The sequence below is a fragment of the Vombatus ursinus genome, unplaced genomic scaffold (genome assembly GCF_900497805.2).
Source record: "Vombatus ursinus unplaced genomic scaffold, bare-nosed wombat genome assembly UNPS02014932.1, whole genome shotgun sequence".
Taxonomy (NCBI): Eukaryota; Metazoa; Chordata; class Mammalia; order Diprotodontia; family Vombatidae; genus Vombatus; species Vombatus ursinus.
The window spans coordinates 6,483,177-6,500,293 of record NW_020954710.1 but is presented as its reverse complement, the minus strand read 5'-3'; the positions used below and the strand labels follow the sequence as shown (position 1 = coordinate 6,500,293).

The window sequence follows — 17,117 nt, the reverse complement described above, 5'->3', positions numbered from 1 at the left end:
AGGTCCAGAAAAAGAGGAAAGGACCTATTTGTACTAAAATATTTATAGTAACCCTTTTTATGGTGGCAGAGAATTGAAATTGAAAAAATGCCTATCAGTTGGGGAATGGCTGAACAAGTTGTGCTGTATGATTGTAGTAGAATATTACTGTACTATAACGATGAGCAGGCAGATTTCAGAAGGACTGGTGCAAGGTGGAGCAGAACCAGGAGAACATCGTACACAATAACAGCAATACTGTACGATGATCAACTGTGAACAGCTTAGCTCTTCTTAGCAATACACTGATCCAAGACAGTTCCAAAGGACTCATGATGAAGAATGCTGTCCACCTGTAGAGAAAGTGCTGATGGGGTCTGAATGCAGATTGAAGAATACTGTTTTTCGCTTTCTGCATTTTCCCCCATTTGGGTCTGTATCTTCTTTCATAACACGACTAATATAGTGGGGTGTGTGTGTGTGTGTGTGTGTAGAAAAAAGCAGTTGCTTTGTCAGTTAATCTGTGAACTCTATAGCTTTCTGACAACGTAGAAGAGAACTTGCCAAAGCAGGGGTTACCAGACAGGAAGATGCCCTGTGATGCAGACTCAGACAAAGACAGGAGGCCCAGATAAACATACTGAGGAACAGTGGCTAGTAGGACTTGGGACTTGGTGCACTGTTGCTAGTAATAGGGGTTGTATGTTGGAGTGAAATTTCAAGGAAGGCAGAGAGAATGTTTATTGAACATTAACCATGGGCAGGTGCCGTGGATTTGCAAAGGATGTGGAAGTGGCGGTTCTCGATGGGGACCTTGTTTGAGTCCACAGGGCCCAGACTATCCCATCCCTTGATAAAGTACATGTATCTGCATCCTTCTTGTAGGCGTGTTGTTCTTATGTACAGAAAAGCACCTTTAGATCTTCATGTCAGAACTATTGATGTAAGTCATTCTGTTTTATGTCTTTCCTCTCTTTTAAACAGAAGTTTTCCTTGACTCCAGAAATTACTCACACTTTTTCTTTGTCTTTTCATTTTATGTTGCTTTCATTTCCACACATATCTCTCCCGCTTCTCCTACTAAATGAGACGTTTCTTTTGTAACAAAGATTTTAAAAGGAAGGCAGGGTGGGGGCAGGGAGATAAAGGGCAATTCAGATCTAACCAACACATCACCTGTGTCCAGCAGTACACGTAACACTTCACACCTGTCATCCTATTCGCCCTTCCTCTCCTGCAATAAAAGGAAGGAGGTACGTTTTCACAAGTTCTTTTTGTTTTTGCTTTTTCTATTTATGGCCTTTTAGGCATTGTGCACCTTGTTTTCTGGTTATGCTCACTTCTCCACATCACTTCATCACTTCTTATGCTCCAGCAGTATTTGTATACCATGAGTGTTAGATCATTCCCTCTTGGATTGTTATTTACTTCTGACCTTCTGACTTACTTTAAGTTCCTACTAAAAGTCCCACCTTCTACAGGAAGCCTTTCCCAATCCCTCTTAATTCCAGTGCCTTCCCTCTGTTAATTATTTCCTATTTATCCTGTATATAGCTTGCTTTATATGTATTTGTTTGCATGTTGTCTCTCCCATTAGACTGTAAGCTCCTTGAGGGCAGAGGCTGTCTTTTACTTTGTTTTGGCACTTAGCACGGAGCTTAGCATATAGTAGGTGCTTAATAAATGATTATTTATTGATACTTTACAGGGAAAAAAAGTTATTTGAAAAGCAGTTTCGTGAATGTGAGTAGCATTCTCATTGATTAAATAATACCTAGTTAACCCAACTTGATCTTTACTCCAGCCTGACACCTCTCAGTGGAGAGGTGCGCTTCACCCTCCGAGTTAGGACACCCAGATTTGTGGCTCATCTTGGACACACATTCACTCTGTGGCCCTTTGCTTGTCACTTAACTTCATTGTGGCCCAGGCCACTCATTCAGATGAGCAGAGCAAGTGCCCCCTCCAGGGCTAGAGGATGTTTTCTCACCCTGAGCCCCTAGTGGGCATATGTGTTTGCACATTATCTCTCCCTTTAGACTGAGCTTTTTGAGGAACAGGACTGTCTTTTGCCTCTTTCTGTGTCCCGAACACTTAGTACAGTGTCTGGCAGGTAGGAGGTACTTGATAAATGTTTATTGATTGACTGAAATCACAAGTATAGTCTAAAAAGAGCCAACTGAGAAATCTGATCTGTGCTTCCTACTGGAGCAGGACTTAGTTCAGTTGAATTGCTTATGTAAGTTATTTGTTTTTTGGGTTTTTTTTTAAGGAGGTAGAAAAGAAGGAAAAAGTTTAGTTTCTAGCTGTTCCTAAATTATTTTTATCTAGATGAGACCAAATCCTCATTGCTATCATTGATTTCATTTTGCTGGGCTCTCCTGATATGTTTTGTTTTGTTTGTTTTGAAGAGATAGGGATCTGAAGGATAAACTTGCTGGCTGTTTCTCCTAAAATAAAGCCAAATTGGGATGGCCTTTTGGGAGATTTATATATTTAGGTTTCAAATGGTAGCAGCCCTAATTGATTTTGAATGAAAACATGTGGTCTTGACTGCGCCTTCCTTCCCTGTTTCCTCTCTAGATGTTGAGCACACTGGAGCCACCAGCGAGTTCTATGACAAATTTACAATCCGATATCATATCAGCACCATTTTTAAAAGTCTTTGGCAAAACATAGCCCACCACGGCACCTTTATGGAAGAGTTCAAGTGAGTATTGGATTTCCAAAATTACAACTTTTACTTTCGTGAAAACCTTGAATAGGAATTCTTTTGTGTTTGGGCTTCATTTGGCAACAATTTTGAGGGACTCTCAGATGATACATAGTTTTCTGGGTATTGTTGCTGAATTTGGACTATATTGCTGAACAAGTATAAAAGCCATTTTAGTTCAGTTTAACAACATTTTAAAGTGGTTTCTCTGCAAAGAGTTCTTTTAGGTGCTGGGAAGAGGAAGTTTTGTTAAGAAAGAGTATGTGTTGTCATGGAGTATACAATCTGTGAGATACCCCATGCACACAGCTATAATAAACAAAGATATTAGAGAGGTATAAAATAAACTGAAATGGGCACTTTTTGACTCAGGAGATCCTGGTTGATTTAATGCAGCACGAGGCCTTTTTATTGGGCTTTAAAGTTTGGGTAGGAAATTAGGAAGTGAATAAGGGTATGGGAGGACTCTTGTGCCTTAGTGGACAGCATTAACCCAGAGAGGCCACAGGAAATCCCTTGGTGTGCTATGGGACCAGAGAGTAGTTTATTTTGGGAGTAGGCATAGTGGAGATGAAGTTTTTAAGGCCAGAAGGGCACATTTGGGGCCAACACATGGATCATCCTGTTAGCCAGTCACAGAAACCAAGTAATCTAATGGAATTCTGTTCAAGAAGTATTTATTCAGGCTGTGTTTTGTGCCAGACACATAATAGTTAACACAGTTTTGGCCTTCACCACAAGAAAGTATAGCATGTAAGAATAAAGAGGTAATATTGCTTCTATTATCTGCCTTGATCAGAACACATCTGTAATACTAAGCTCATTCTTGGCCACACATCTGAGGAAAAGCCTCTGTTAAAACTGGAGAGTGTTCAGAGAACCATGACAACAGTGGTGTAGTCTTGAGATCATCCTTTGTGAGAGTTCATGGAAGACTCAGGGAGAACATAGTAGCATGACAGATCATTCAGTCACTGAAGGGTCGCCAGCTGAATGAGGGATAGATCACACTTGGTCTTTATGGCCCCAGAGTGAAGAAAGAAAACCATGGATAGAAATTGCAGAGGCAGGTTTAAACTGGGTGTCAGGAAGAGTTTACCAGCCATTCAAGCTTATTTAGAGGGGAAGCGGCCACCACTTCCGGAGGCCCTGGGGCTTCCACTCACCCGAGGTCTTAAAGCAAAGGTGGGATGACTGCTTGTTAGTTGTACTGTAGAGGTATTTTTTGTGGAGTGTAACTTGGTCTAGATGACCAAATTTGAGGTTTTTTCTAGCTCGAAATTCTAAATTGGATTTTATTCAGTAGGGGTAGTAAACTAATGAAGACTTTGGAGCGGAGAAGTGATTGTGATCAGATCTCTTCATAAAATCAAATTTGTCTGGCAATCGGCATTTATTTAGTCAGCAAACATTTATTAAGACTCTACTGTGTGCAGAACCTATTAAGTGCTAAGAGGAATACAAAGTTTGGATTAAATCTGGTCCCTGTCCTCATGGAGCCTAGAGTTAATCAGGGGATAAAAGTCAAACACATACAAATATGATGACCTAAACATGATAGTGCATTAGACCATTTAAAAAAGTTATTTGTTGAGGTCTAAGGGGGAAGATTCTGGGATGGGCTTTATAGGATCAGTAGAAATTTGACAGTCAAAGAAGGGGAGAATTACCAAGCATAGACTATGATGTGAGCAAAGCTATGAAGGTAGAAGAGCACAAAATTTTTGGTGAGTAGAGTAAGAGAAAAGCTGTTGAAGGATCTTAAGTGTCAGGTTCAGAAAGAAAGGCAAAAGCAAGCCCTTGAAATTTTGGCACAGAATTGAAACAATAAAATCATACTTGCATTTTTAATGGAATTTCTTTTTCCATCAGGAATACAGAAGTCCTGCCCTTGTGTCTTATTATGACATGGAGGTGGTTTTAGGTTTCAAAGGCTGTGCCACTGGAATATAAGCTCTGAGAGCTTTTACAGAGCTAGAAAATCCCTGAATACAGTCCTGGTGACAGAATGTTTTTATTAGAGAACCAGCTAAAAAAAGCATCATCAGTAGGTCACCACAAGGTTAGAGTCTTTTGCATTGCCATTCATGAAACATAAAAATACAAAATGACCATCAGCCTTGTGCTGGCCTCTTCCACCTCAGTAGTGATAATTGGGAGTTGGCGAAAATGGGGCAGAGTGCTAGGTATTACATAGTTTTCTGATTATTTCCCAACATAAACATTTGGAACCCTCAATATGAGCTATTTGCTATATAAAAAACAAATAGATACACTATTGAAAGATAGATCGCTGGATGGATGGGTGGATATTTTCATTAAAATGGAAATCATAAGACATAAAGTAGCTCTAGCCAAATGGAAGAATGACTCACGTTCTCCTTGGAGTAGCAATAGTACTAGTAGTGGTAGTTGGCAGAGTTGGTTTCATTGTGTGCCCTAGAATAAGGAGAAGTATTTGATGGGACCCTTGGTCATCTTCCTTTGTAGTATTCATAGTGAGAGTAAGTACAAGGACCACCATGAAGAGAGTGGCAGCACGTGTCTGCTGCTGAGGATGAAGAAGTAGAGAAATTGAATGAAGAACTTTACAAGAATGTCAGAATGAGCCAACCTACAGTTGGATATGATGTGATTTCATTTTGAAGGGATAAACAGAGAATGTTGGTTCGTGATTAAGGAATAAAAGATGCCTTAGATTTATAGATTATTCAGAAGCCTCATGCCCATAAATGATGAATATTTTATTCAAGAAGAGAATTGGGCAGCTAGATTTGCAGGCACTGAACAAAATCTCAAAGAAGAAATGGACTGTATATTAATTGACATGGGTATCATTTCTGTCTGAATCAACTGTACAGTTAGATCATTGGCTGGTGCAGAAGCCAAAATGAACCAGATTAGAAGGAAACAAGATGCTACATGATATGGCAAAATCTTTAACCTAACCTCTTTAAATAATGAGTATGAGAAATGGGTAATTGGTCAGTCTTCTCCAAGAAATGGCAATGGTCCATCACTACAAGGAGGAAACCTAAAGAGTTCAGAAACTGCATCACAAGCAAACTCTTCTTCTAAACAGAGGACAACACTAACTGAGATAAGCTCATTTATAAAACACTACAAAGAAGGTGATGGAAGAATACAAGTAGTATTCTATAAAATAATAAAAAAAATGGAGGTGAAAACAACACTGTAGAAAGTAAGGCATGATACCAAATTGAGCCTTAGCATCTTGAGCATTTACAGATAAAACTGCATGTAGAACAGGAAGTCGATCTGAAAGGGAACAAATCTGCCAGCATTTCTAGACTGATGTAGTCACATCATCAATTGTAGTGTAACTACCACGTTTGGACACTAAGTGTTAGTACCTGGTATAGTGGAAGTGAAGTTAGGGGAGTTGTTGACTCCGGTTAAATACATTGAAGAAATCCATTCTGGAGGCAGCTCAGTTTTTAAAGGTACTCATATTGATTTTGAAGCTATCTTGGGAGATGTCCAAAAAAATGGATCATAGATGATAATATTAATTTCCTCTCCAGAAATTGTTCTTTAAATCAAAAAGATGTTAATTTGTGACCCATATACCTACTTTCTTTTCTTTATAAAATCTCGTATGCATAGATTGAAATCAAAACAGGAGCAAAGAAGAGGCAGACTTTGTTTATCCGTTTGTTTATTTCTTTTTGAGATTCAGTTCCTCTCATCCAGGCTGGAAATGCAGTGGCCACTCACAGCCTGATCCCACTAATTGACATGAGAACTTTGACCCATTCCATTTCTGATCTAGGTTGGTTCCCTACCCTCAGGACCTCCGTTAGGCATCCTGATGGCACCACACCCCCAGTAGTTCACATTGGTGCCAGATATAGTGCAGCCTCCAGACAGCCCACTGTAGTTCAGAGCTCTCGAACTTGAGGGACCCGTCAACCTCAGCTTCCCAAGTAGCAGGCATTATAGACATATGCCACCATCCAGGTAATCTGTAATACTTCTCTACAGCATTTTTAGTCCGCCATTTGACTGATAGAGATATAGCAGAAATGAAATCCTATGGTTTATTGTTTTGTTGGTTACAAATGAACACACACGCGCACACACATAACATACGTGTGTGTGTGTGTAGTGCAGTGCATATATACACACACATTTGATTTCATTGAGCAAAATGCATTCTTAAAGGCCTTCCTCCAACATTGTATCTACAAATGTGCTGACATGAAGATCATGTAAGATTCCTAGATAGATGTAGCAGCGGAGATGATTTTGTTTTACCAGCTTTTGATTATTGATGCACGTACGAGCACCAAAAGAATTTGGTCTTATGTAGAGGATGTCCTATGTAAATTCTCAGTGGAAGAGGCATTCCCTAATGATGGTAAAATTCTCTAGCTCATGGTAGATTTCTACCATGGTATCTCTTGGTAGGTAACCTTGTCTTGTTACATCTAGTCACATGATACTCTAGGCCCTCTTCAGTGGATTCCAGTCACTCAAAAGAGAATGGCTGAGTGATACACAGAGAAAAAATCCAAATAGATGACAGATTCGTATTGTCCAGACTGACATGCAGTTGGGTAGACAGCCCACTGAATTAAGCAATATATTTTGGGCTAGATCTGGGCTGACAGTTGACTAATTAGGAGAGAACTCAGTGCTTTCAATGGTTTTGATCCATTCCCTTCCCCCAATGCCAGTCTTTTTTTTTTTTTTTTTTAAACACCAGTGTTCTCCTAGGATCTCATATGGCTGTGAGCAAATGAATGAAAAAGCATCTCTTTTAACCAAGTGTACCAAGCACTGTGCTAAGTGTTGGTAGTACAAAAAGCAAAGGCAGTACCTGGATTGGAGGAAACAGCACCCATGGGGAGCACTGGCCAATGTGTGGGGTAACTTTATTCAGAAGGTTACATGGATGACGAGTGGTAGGGTCATAGGAGAATAGATTAACAGAAAGAAATTTGAGAATAATCCCAGTAGTAGGTAATCTGGAGAGTATGATAGGTATAAGTAGTAGACAATTATTATCAGCAGTGACATTCAAGTGAAGTGGTATGAAATATATCAATAAGGAAATATTTAATTTGAAAAGACTGGTCATGTAATGAGTTTGAGGGCTAATAAATGAACAGTCTTCGTATTGCACTAATATCCATTGAACCTGTTACACAAGGTGAAGGGTCATAGGTGGTTATAAACTGTAATAGTGAATTTCCACATGAGGGAGGTCACATCTTTCTAAGCATGCACGAGAGAGTGTTTTGGCAGCGAGATAGTGTAAGTGGATGGAAGAAAGAGTGAGTGACTGTAAGACCTGCTAGAAGGACCTCAGAGTAGTTCTTGTGTGTGGCAGTGAGTTGGCAGCTGTACAAATGGAGAGAGAAGAAATGTCATAAGTAGAATCAGTAGGACTGGGAACTGATGTCGTATAAGAGGTGAATGAGAGCAGTGAGGTGAAGGTCAGGTTTGAGCATTAGAGACCAGTCGGACACCCCGGCCAGAATTGGGCAGGTCAGGGGAGGGGGGCTTGTACTTGGACTGCTTAGCATAGAAATGGGCCCCGGTGAATGGGCTCAAAAGAGGTCTGGGTAATACCTGTTTAAAAAGTCAGTGTTTTATTGATACCTTTTTAAATATCACTCCTGCTTTCCCAGTGAATTCACCCTCCACATGAACCCCACTGAATTCTCCTTTGTAACAAAACAGAACAGTTATGCAAATAAATCCTCAGGTTGACCATGTTAAACCGTGTATACCACAATCTACACCTGTAATACACCACCTTTTTGTCAAAAGTCACCGTCAGATGCCACGGTTGGTCATTGTATCAATCAGAGTTCAGATGTCTTAACGTCTTTCAGAATTGTTTGGTATTTTTTTCATTATGCAAATTGTTCTGGTTTTAATTGCTTCCCTCTGCACTTCATACAAGTCCTTCCGAGTTTCCCTGAATCATGAAAACTCATTTCTTACAACTCAGTAATATTACGTTCCTATTTCTGTTGCATTCATAGGGTACAATTGGTCCCACCATTCCTCCATCAGTTGGCATATACTTTGTTTCCTGTTCTTTGTTAGCACAGAAAGTGTGGTTGTAAATATTTGTGTCCATATGGAGGCTTTGCCTTTGTTTTTGACTTTCTTTTGAGTAATAGGTGTGTCTGACAGTGATAGTATTGAGTCAAAAAGTATCACCAGTTGGGTGTCTTTGCTAGTCTGATTCCAGATTGCTTTCCAGAGTTGTTGAACTCTTCCCAACTCTGACCATGGCCCCTCCTAATATTTGCCTTTTCCATCTTTTGTTGTCTTTGCCTAAGGTGTAGTCTGGGTTTGTATGAGGTGAAAGAAACCCCTGAATTGCTTTACATTTGCATTTCTATGAGTGAGATGGAGCATTCTTTGGTACGTTTGATAGTTTGTATTTCTCCTACAATCAGCTTGGTTGGCTTAGTGGATGGGGCCTAGTCCTGGAGCCAGAAAGACCGGAGTTCAAATGTGATCTCATACTTACTGTCTGTGAAACCCTGGGCAAGTCACCTAACCTCTCTCTGCATCAGTTTCCTCAACTGTAAAATGAGGATTATAATAGCACCTGCTTTCCAACATTGTTGCCAGTATCAAATAAGATAACATTTGTAAAGCACTTAGCACAATGCCTGGCACACAGTAGATGCTTACTAAATGGTTATTCCTGTCCTTTTCTTTCCGTTCTTGTAATCATCTCTGTCTTTGGTTTAGAATTCTATCCTTTTCTCTATGAATTGATGCAAAATGAAATAAGCAGAACCAGAAAAGGTTGCCTAGTAACTATGAAATGTAAATGGGAAGGCATGTTCTAAGTGATTAGAAAAGGCATTTGTGGTCCTAGAAAAAAGGTACTGAACCAGGGGCCGGCAGTCTCAGGACAGGATAGCATAGATGGTGTCAGATACAGTGTCACTCTGCTGGTTTTTCCTTAACCATGTGTCCTTTTAAAGGGGGGGGTTGGTGTTTCAGTTTTTCTGTAGTTTGTTGACTGACTTAAAAGCAAAAGGCATCAATAAAGTTTTTTTTTTTTAAAGTAATTCTCCCACTAGTTATAGCTATGTGAGGCACCTCTTAATTTTTTTTCTATGTGACCTTTTATATTTACCTGAAGTTTATTGTGGATGTCATATAAGATAGTTACTGCTAGGAGGCAGCTAGGTGGCGCAGTGGATAGAGCACTGGCCCTGGATTCGGGAGGACCTGAGTTCAAATCCTGCCTCAGACACGTAACACTTACTAGCTGTGTGACCCTGGGCAAGTCACTTAACCCCACTGCCTAGTCAAAAAAAAAAAAAAGATAGCTACTGCCCAACTTCTTTCCACTTTTCCCAGTGTTCTTCTTAAATAGGGAATCTTCAATCTAGTTAGTATGCTTGAATTCATTAAACATGCTGGTGCCATGCTCACTTTAAGTCCTGCTCATAAACTTTGTTCTACTGTTCTGTTTTCTAACAAGTACCAAATAGTTTAGATGAATACTGCATTAAGACATAGCTTAAGAGATCTGGTAATGCCAATGGCCCCTTCATTCCTGCTCTTGTCATTACATTCTTTAGATTCTTAACTTTCTATTCCTTCAAATGAATTATATTTTCTAATTATATAAAGCATCGGCACTTTGATGGAGCACGAAATCTGTAAAATAATATAAATAGAGCTGTTGTTTTCATTATATTGCCAGGCCAAACCATGAGTAAATGTTTCCAGTTATTTAAGACTTCCTTTATTTCTGTAAAGTGTATTTTGTACTTGTATAATCTCAGAATAGAAGGTTAATGGTGGATATTTTATTCATTCTTTTAGTTATTTAAATGGAATTTTATTTTGTTTTTGTTAGCACTGTATAGAGATGCAAGTGAATTTTGTGTCTTATTACTTCATTGAAGTTCCTAATCACTTTGGTTAGTTTCTTTGCTGGTAGTTTTCTTTTATCCTCTATATAATGATCAGTGTTTTCTCATACATTTTTTCCTTTTGGGCCTCAGTTGAGTATTAATATGCTTCCATGTTTCCCAAACTTAGAGCCTGTATTGATTGTGCAACAAGAAGTTTGGGTCATGTGTTAGTTACATATTTTAAAAAAGGAGAAACAAAGATCCAGTGAAACAATTAATCTGTGAACTGTGTGAAGAATAACTCAGTTCGCTTGTGCCAGGAATGATAACGTCCTAGGGAGTATTACTGACTGTCTAGGGAGTAGCTCCTGCTCTTCTGGAGGACGTCCGTTTTGCCTTCTCAGAGCTTTTTTTGCTTCTTGGGGGTGACACGTAAACATGTGTGCATTTTGCTTGCTTTTCCAGTTCTGGGAAGCAGTTTGTTCGGTACATAAACATGCTGATAAATGACACGACGTTTTTGTTGGATGAGAGTCTGGAGTCCTTGAAGCGGATCCATGAAGTGCAAGAGGAGATGAAGAACAAGGAACAGTGGGACCTGTTGCCCCGGGTGAGGATGTGTACCCAGAGGCCCCCGTGGCCTCTCTGTGACCTCGAAGGTCTTCTCTGTAGATGACGCATTGGTTTCCCTCACCTTTTCAGCTGGGAGGTCACCACCTGTTGGTTTGAGTCAGTTATGGATTTGGTGTGTAGCTGAGCATTGACTGATTTGGCTTTTGAGATCTCTCAGGATGCATCCTGAAAACTTTATCTGCCTGTTAGTTTTTTAGGAGAAAAATTTATTGTTTGACCATATTGACTTATATTTGGGAAGGAAAGTAAAGAGCACACCTCTTGGATTCTGTTTGCTGGAGAGGAATTTGATGCTTTTTCTGGCTTGCCTCGATGTGTCTAAAATATTCAAAATGTTGTAGTCATTCAAAAATGGATGGATCTTTGTTTCAGATTAAGGTAATAATGGAAAAGGCCTCTATTTTGCCCAATACCATGTAGAAGCCCTGTTGATGAGGGGAATCTGTCTCTTCCCACCATCATAGGCTTCTTTTGACATAGATTGGTTAAGTCACTGAGGTCGTAGAATTTAATGTAACGATCCAAACAAATGTGCCCACAAAGCCTTTGGGGATTATTCCACATCAAAACTTGCTTTGGAATTGGATTTCTCTATGGAATCAAGACTGTTGTCCAAAATTGGAGTCCCCTCTTGGTGGGAAACTGGGGACATCTGCTAAATCTTCATCTGTAAAGATTTCTCCAAATGAAGATAAAGAATTCTACTGTGACAAAGCCAAATTGTAGCTCACGGCTGGGAGTTTATGGCAAATGGAGAGAAGTTTTGTTCCGTAAAAGTTTTGCAGGCATGATGGGATCATAGTATTTAGTTGCTGTTATTTGAATGTTTTCCTTCCAACTTACTGGTACCTTTTGAATAATATGGGAAATGAGATGCAGCTGGGTGTTTTCTACCTTTGTACGGGTCCCCCTTTTTCAGCATGACCACTGCCAGGGTTCATGCACTTAGGTCATGCCTGGTCCCATCTCCCTGTCTCTAATCAGTTTACCTTTCTGCTGTTCTGGGTAGTTCTGCCAGATGCCCCTTTGAGTATGTTGTTCTCTCGGCTAAAACTTTCAGTGGCTCCGCATTTCATCTGGGTTACTACATTATAAACCAGGCATGGGGAACCTGGTAGAAACCCATCAGTCTGACTTTCCAGAGCCTTCAGTGTAATTCCAACCTTATTTCCAACCGGCTTTCTATAGGAACCTCTTGTCTAGCCCGTGGGAACAACTTGCCAGGCATACAGCACACTTTCAGCCTCGCTGCCTTAAAATGCAGCTGCCCTTCTCCTTTTTTTCCAGTTGGAACAAACAATCATTCCCTCACCCACTCCTTCCCTTATCCAAATCCTACCCACCCTTCAAGTCCTTGCTCCTATGCTGGGCCTCCACGTACCTCCACAGCAGCTTGCCTCATCATTCCCATGTGCAGAAGCAGCCTCTCCTTCCTTTGTGGCAAGCACTTAACACAGACATGACATTACCATTGAAGATATTTATACATAGATTGTATAAATATCTTAGATTGTGTATGCCGTGAAGGCAGGGCCATTTTCTTGTGTCCTGGTCAACAGTAACAATAGAGTCCTGCACATAGTGGGTACACAGTAAATCCTTGTTGAATGAATGAATGTATATAGTCAGCATTTAGTTCTTTGTGCTGATTGGAAGAAACAATGGTTCTGCTAAGTTAAGGCTATCAGAAATAAGTTGTATGTCACTTTTAGTCAGATACAACACTGATACATCTAAACTTCATCCTTCAGCATTTCTTTGTCTCTCCCAGTTCGGTCTCTTAGTTATTGTTCTAAACTTGCATGAATGGGAGGAGAGGGACCTCCATGATGTCAAAGTGAGACTTTTCTTCATTAGTAAAATGGGAACAATGATCATTTTGTTATCTAACTCCTTGCCTGATGGCTGTGCAGGAAGGACTTGGTGAACTTTTCAAGCCCCATAAAAGTGTGATTCATTATTTTGATTCTGGCAGGCAGTGAGAGGCAGAAGAGCACAGTGGAAACCGAGCTGGGGGTGAGCCCCATCTCTGAGCCATTCTGGCTTTGTGACCTCTCTCAGATCAGAAGCTGCTGAAGATCAGACCTTTGCTTAAGGAAAATGATTTGGGCAGCTGTGGACTGGAGAATGAAGGCAGAAAGCTCTCTCAGGAGACAATTGCAGTGGGTCAGGCAAGAGTTGATCTGGGTCAAAATGTCTAATTAGCAATTAATGATGCAGGATTGATGTTTATAAAGGAAACTGGGGCTGGATATATAGATGTAGGAGTCATCTTCAGAGACATGTGAGCTGATGAGGTCAGCAGAACACAAAGTATAGAGAGGCTCAGGACAGAGCCTTGGAAACACCCAGCATTAAAGGAGCTGTCTCAATAATGAACCATCAAAGCACTTGGAGAAGGAGGGAACCTAGTAGGAAAGCCAGTAGAGAGTAGGGTCCTAAGAACCCAGAGAGTAGAGGGAGAAGAGAGAGAGCAGCAGCTCCCAGATGTGGCAGAGAAATCCAGAAGGATAAGGCTTGAAAAAAGACATTTGACAGATTAAAGAAATTTAACAATTAAGAGATCTCCGGTAACTGGAGAGGGTAGTTTAGCTGAGTGAGGTCGGAAGGCAGGCTGCAGAAGACTGAAGAGGAAACAGGAGGAGAGGACTTGAAGCCTTCCAAGCATAGGCAACCTTTTCTAGAGTAACAGTGGAAGGTGTCAGAAGGGTCAAGTGAATCTATTTAAGGGTGGAGAAAGACTCAGGTGTGTTTAGAGCTAGGAGCCAGGAAAGGGCTAAGGATGGGATGGAGGGGGTGATTGTAAGGAGAAGATGTGAGGGACCCTCTAGAGGGACTGGCCTTGGCAAGGAGAAAGGTCATCTTGGTATGGCAGACCGGAGGAAGGGGAGAGAGTGTTGGAGAGGACACACTTAAGTGGCTTATGTCAAATCACACCTCCATTTCCTCATAAAGGATGAGGCAGACCTCGGCTGACAGAGAAGGGAGGAGAGGAGAGGAGCAGTTTGCAATCACTTCTGGGGAGGAGTTAGCTAGGAAATCCATAGGGAGAAATTGGGAGGATTGCCTTACTATGATGAGTGCCCAGTCAAATTCGTATATGTTATTCATAGAAAGAGCCCCTTAGGTCCCCAGTCAGGGCCCATTTACTCTTTATGTACAATTCCCAAAAGCTGTTACTTCACTAACAGCAGACCAGGAGGACCAGTTTAGAAAATGCAAGAAGTCTACTAGAGTCAGGCTGATGAGATGAGATGAAAAAATGACAGCCTGAGGGAGAGGAAGGAGGGGAGAGGAAGGGGGGAGGGAAGAGAAAAGCCATAGAAAGCAAACATAAGAATTTTAAAAAATCATTGTAAGCCCATGTAGAATAGGGGCAAATGGTCTCTATCCCTGGTTCCTGTTTTCACGGGGCTAGCTAAGAATTTTCATAACCAAGTTATTAATGAAAAGTTATATATTGTTTTTATTCTACATCGTAACAGAAACATTTCCTTCCAAAATGGTCAAAGTAAACTTTTGGCATTTTTATTAACTGATAAAATTCTCTGGAGTAGAAATGGCTCCTCATTTACCTCTGGAATTTCCATGGTGTTTTGGTGAGTAACAGAGGGCAGTTGCTGACACTTTATTTGACATTGGTTGCCTGTTCCTAGGACCAGCAGCAGGCTCGTCAGTCTCAGCTCGCTCAGGACGAGCGTGTGTCTCGCTCATATCTTGCACTAGCTACAGAAACAGTGGATATGTTTCATATTCTCACCAAGCAAGTCCAGAAGCCTTTCCTCAGACCTGTGAGTAAAGATTCTTTGTTTGCTGTATTCACTTCCCAGGCTGCTCTTTCTGTAGTCACCATTTAATGTTAGTGGTTGGAAGCCCTAGAAATGTAGGCTTCCGCCTCTCTCTGAACATTAGCATTCATATAGTCATTGGGGATTACAAATTGATTTGTCTCTTTCCAGCTTGAGGGCAGAGTAGAGAGATTGAGGGGAATGAGTGCAGCTGCTGTAAAAGTTGAAGATTAATATTATTCCTCCTTCATAAATGCAGAACTTTTTTTTTTTTTTTTTGGTCTCACTACTCTCGGCGCCATGAGTTTCTATATTACTTTGGTTCTCTAGGAACTTGGACCACGCTTGGCTGCTATGCTGAATTTTAATCTTCAGCAACTCTGTGGCCCCAAGTGCCGTGACCTGAAAGTGGAAAACCCTGAGAAATATGGGTTTGAACCAAAGAAGCTCTTGGACCAATTGACAGATATTTACTTGCAGCTCGACTGTGCCCGCTTTGCTAAGGCCATTGCAGATGACCAGGTGAGTACTGGAGGCAGAAGCCCAGCTCTTCCTGTGTGCTTCACTACACTTGTTCTTTTCTTATGGTTTTCCACCTAAAAATGAGAGGAGCAGGTTTTTAAAATGACAGTTGGCAGAACGGCACCATATGAATCAGTGTGATGGGGAGTCACATATACACACGCTCATGGGTTGATTCCCATGTATGTTACGGGATGAGTCACAGAATCTTAGAACTTGAAAGCACGTCAGAGGTCATTTAGCCCATCCTATACCTTAAAAAGAGTCTATTCTACAATAGATAGCTTCTGTTTATAGCCTTTGGGATGGCGAGAAACTCCTCACTATTTCCTAGAACTGCTTGTTTTGGTAAAGGAATGAGAGAAAAGCCCTGTGAATTAGCATATGTTAGACTGTTTCACTTTTTTCACAAAAAAAAAAATTCAACTGGAAGAGATTGGGATTTTGTGTTGTTGAAGCTCAAAGACCCCATAGAAGAAAGACGTGGAATGTGGATTCATTTATACCATCTCTACCAAAAACTGAAGCAGAGTTTTTGTCTCCTTCTTACCCTATCATTGAGCTTCCTTTTTTTTTTTCAATCATTTTCATCAACCCCCACATTTTCATTTTTTTTAATCTGCATCAATGGAAAAGAGATTACCTGTTTGTAAGTAGTACTTTTTTACTTCACAAAATGACACAATCTCCAAGTTAACCAACCTCAGAGGCTTCATAGACCATCCTGTCTAGAAACAAAAATCCCAGAGAGCCTGAATCTTTTGTGTGTTAAATCTGCTGATCCTGCAAAACCCTTACTTAGAATAATGTTTTTAAAGGCATAAGATTACAAAAGAAACTACTTATGTTGAAATGCAGTAATAAAAATATTTTTTAAAAGGTCACAGACCCCAGGAACTGTCCATACCTGTTGACCCAAATTGGCCCCTGGGCTTACATACTGAGGAAATCAGATAGAATCAATGTCCAATGTATACCAAAATATTCAAAGCAGTACTTTTGTGTTAATTAAAGAACTGGACATAAAGTGTATGTCTATCATTTGGGGAAAGAATGCAAAACCTATAGTATGTGAATGTAATCAAGCATTATTGTGCAGTCAGATATGATAGATGTGAATAATTCAGAGAAACTTAGGGAGATTTGTGTGAACACAAGCAGGGGGGCGGGGAAATGGATCAAGGGAATGATATATTCAGTGACTACAATGGAAATGAAAAAAATCATCAAAAGCAAGTCAGACTCATATAGAAAAGCCAGTGATTCATATGAGCGGCTGAGTTTCCAATGAAGAAACACGGGTTGTCAACAAATATATGAAAAAATGCTCCAGCTCATTCTACTCTGCATCTGCTGCCCTGCCTGGTGTTTCAACTCCACAGAACAAGTTGCCACTCTCAGGTTAAGCTCATCACTCCCAGTTACATCACCATGCTGTTTTTCCCTCTGACTGAAGGGTGGAGTATCAATCTCCTCCCAGTGCCTTCCTTTATAGATGGCAGAAACTGGGCACCATCTGCATGTGCTGCCCTGCCTGGTTACAACTCCACAACTTCACGTGGTCCTCCCTTCCCACCTAATTCCTGTCCACCCCTGCACCCCCTCCTGAGTGCCTGT

The 17,117-nt window shown here is 40.6% G+C and overlaps 1 protein-coding gene across 2 annotated transcripts in view; it reads left to right on the top strand.

The window, feature by feature from the left end:
* The window catches only part of UBE4B (ubiquitination factor E4B), a 141,602-nt gene that overhangs the window by 118,925 nt on the left and 5,560 nt on the right, over nucleotides 1–17,117 (top strand). For both annotated transcript variants that reach the window (XM_027843844.1, XM_027843842.1), the window contains 4 exons: nucleotides 2,563–2,689; nucleotides 11,023–11,167; nucleotides 14,847–14,981; nucleotides 15,309–15,500. In XM_027843844.1, the coding sequence (XP_027699645.1) occupies nucleotides 2,563–2,689; nucleotides 11,023–11,167; nucleotides 14,847–14,981; nucleotides 15,309–15,500 (599 nt within the window). The remainder of the gene's footprint in view (nucleotides 1–2,562; nucleotides 2,690–11,022; nucleotides 11,168–14,846; nucleotides 14,982–15,308; nucleotides 15,501–17,117) is intronic.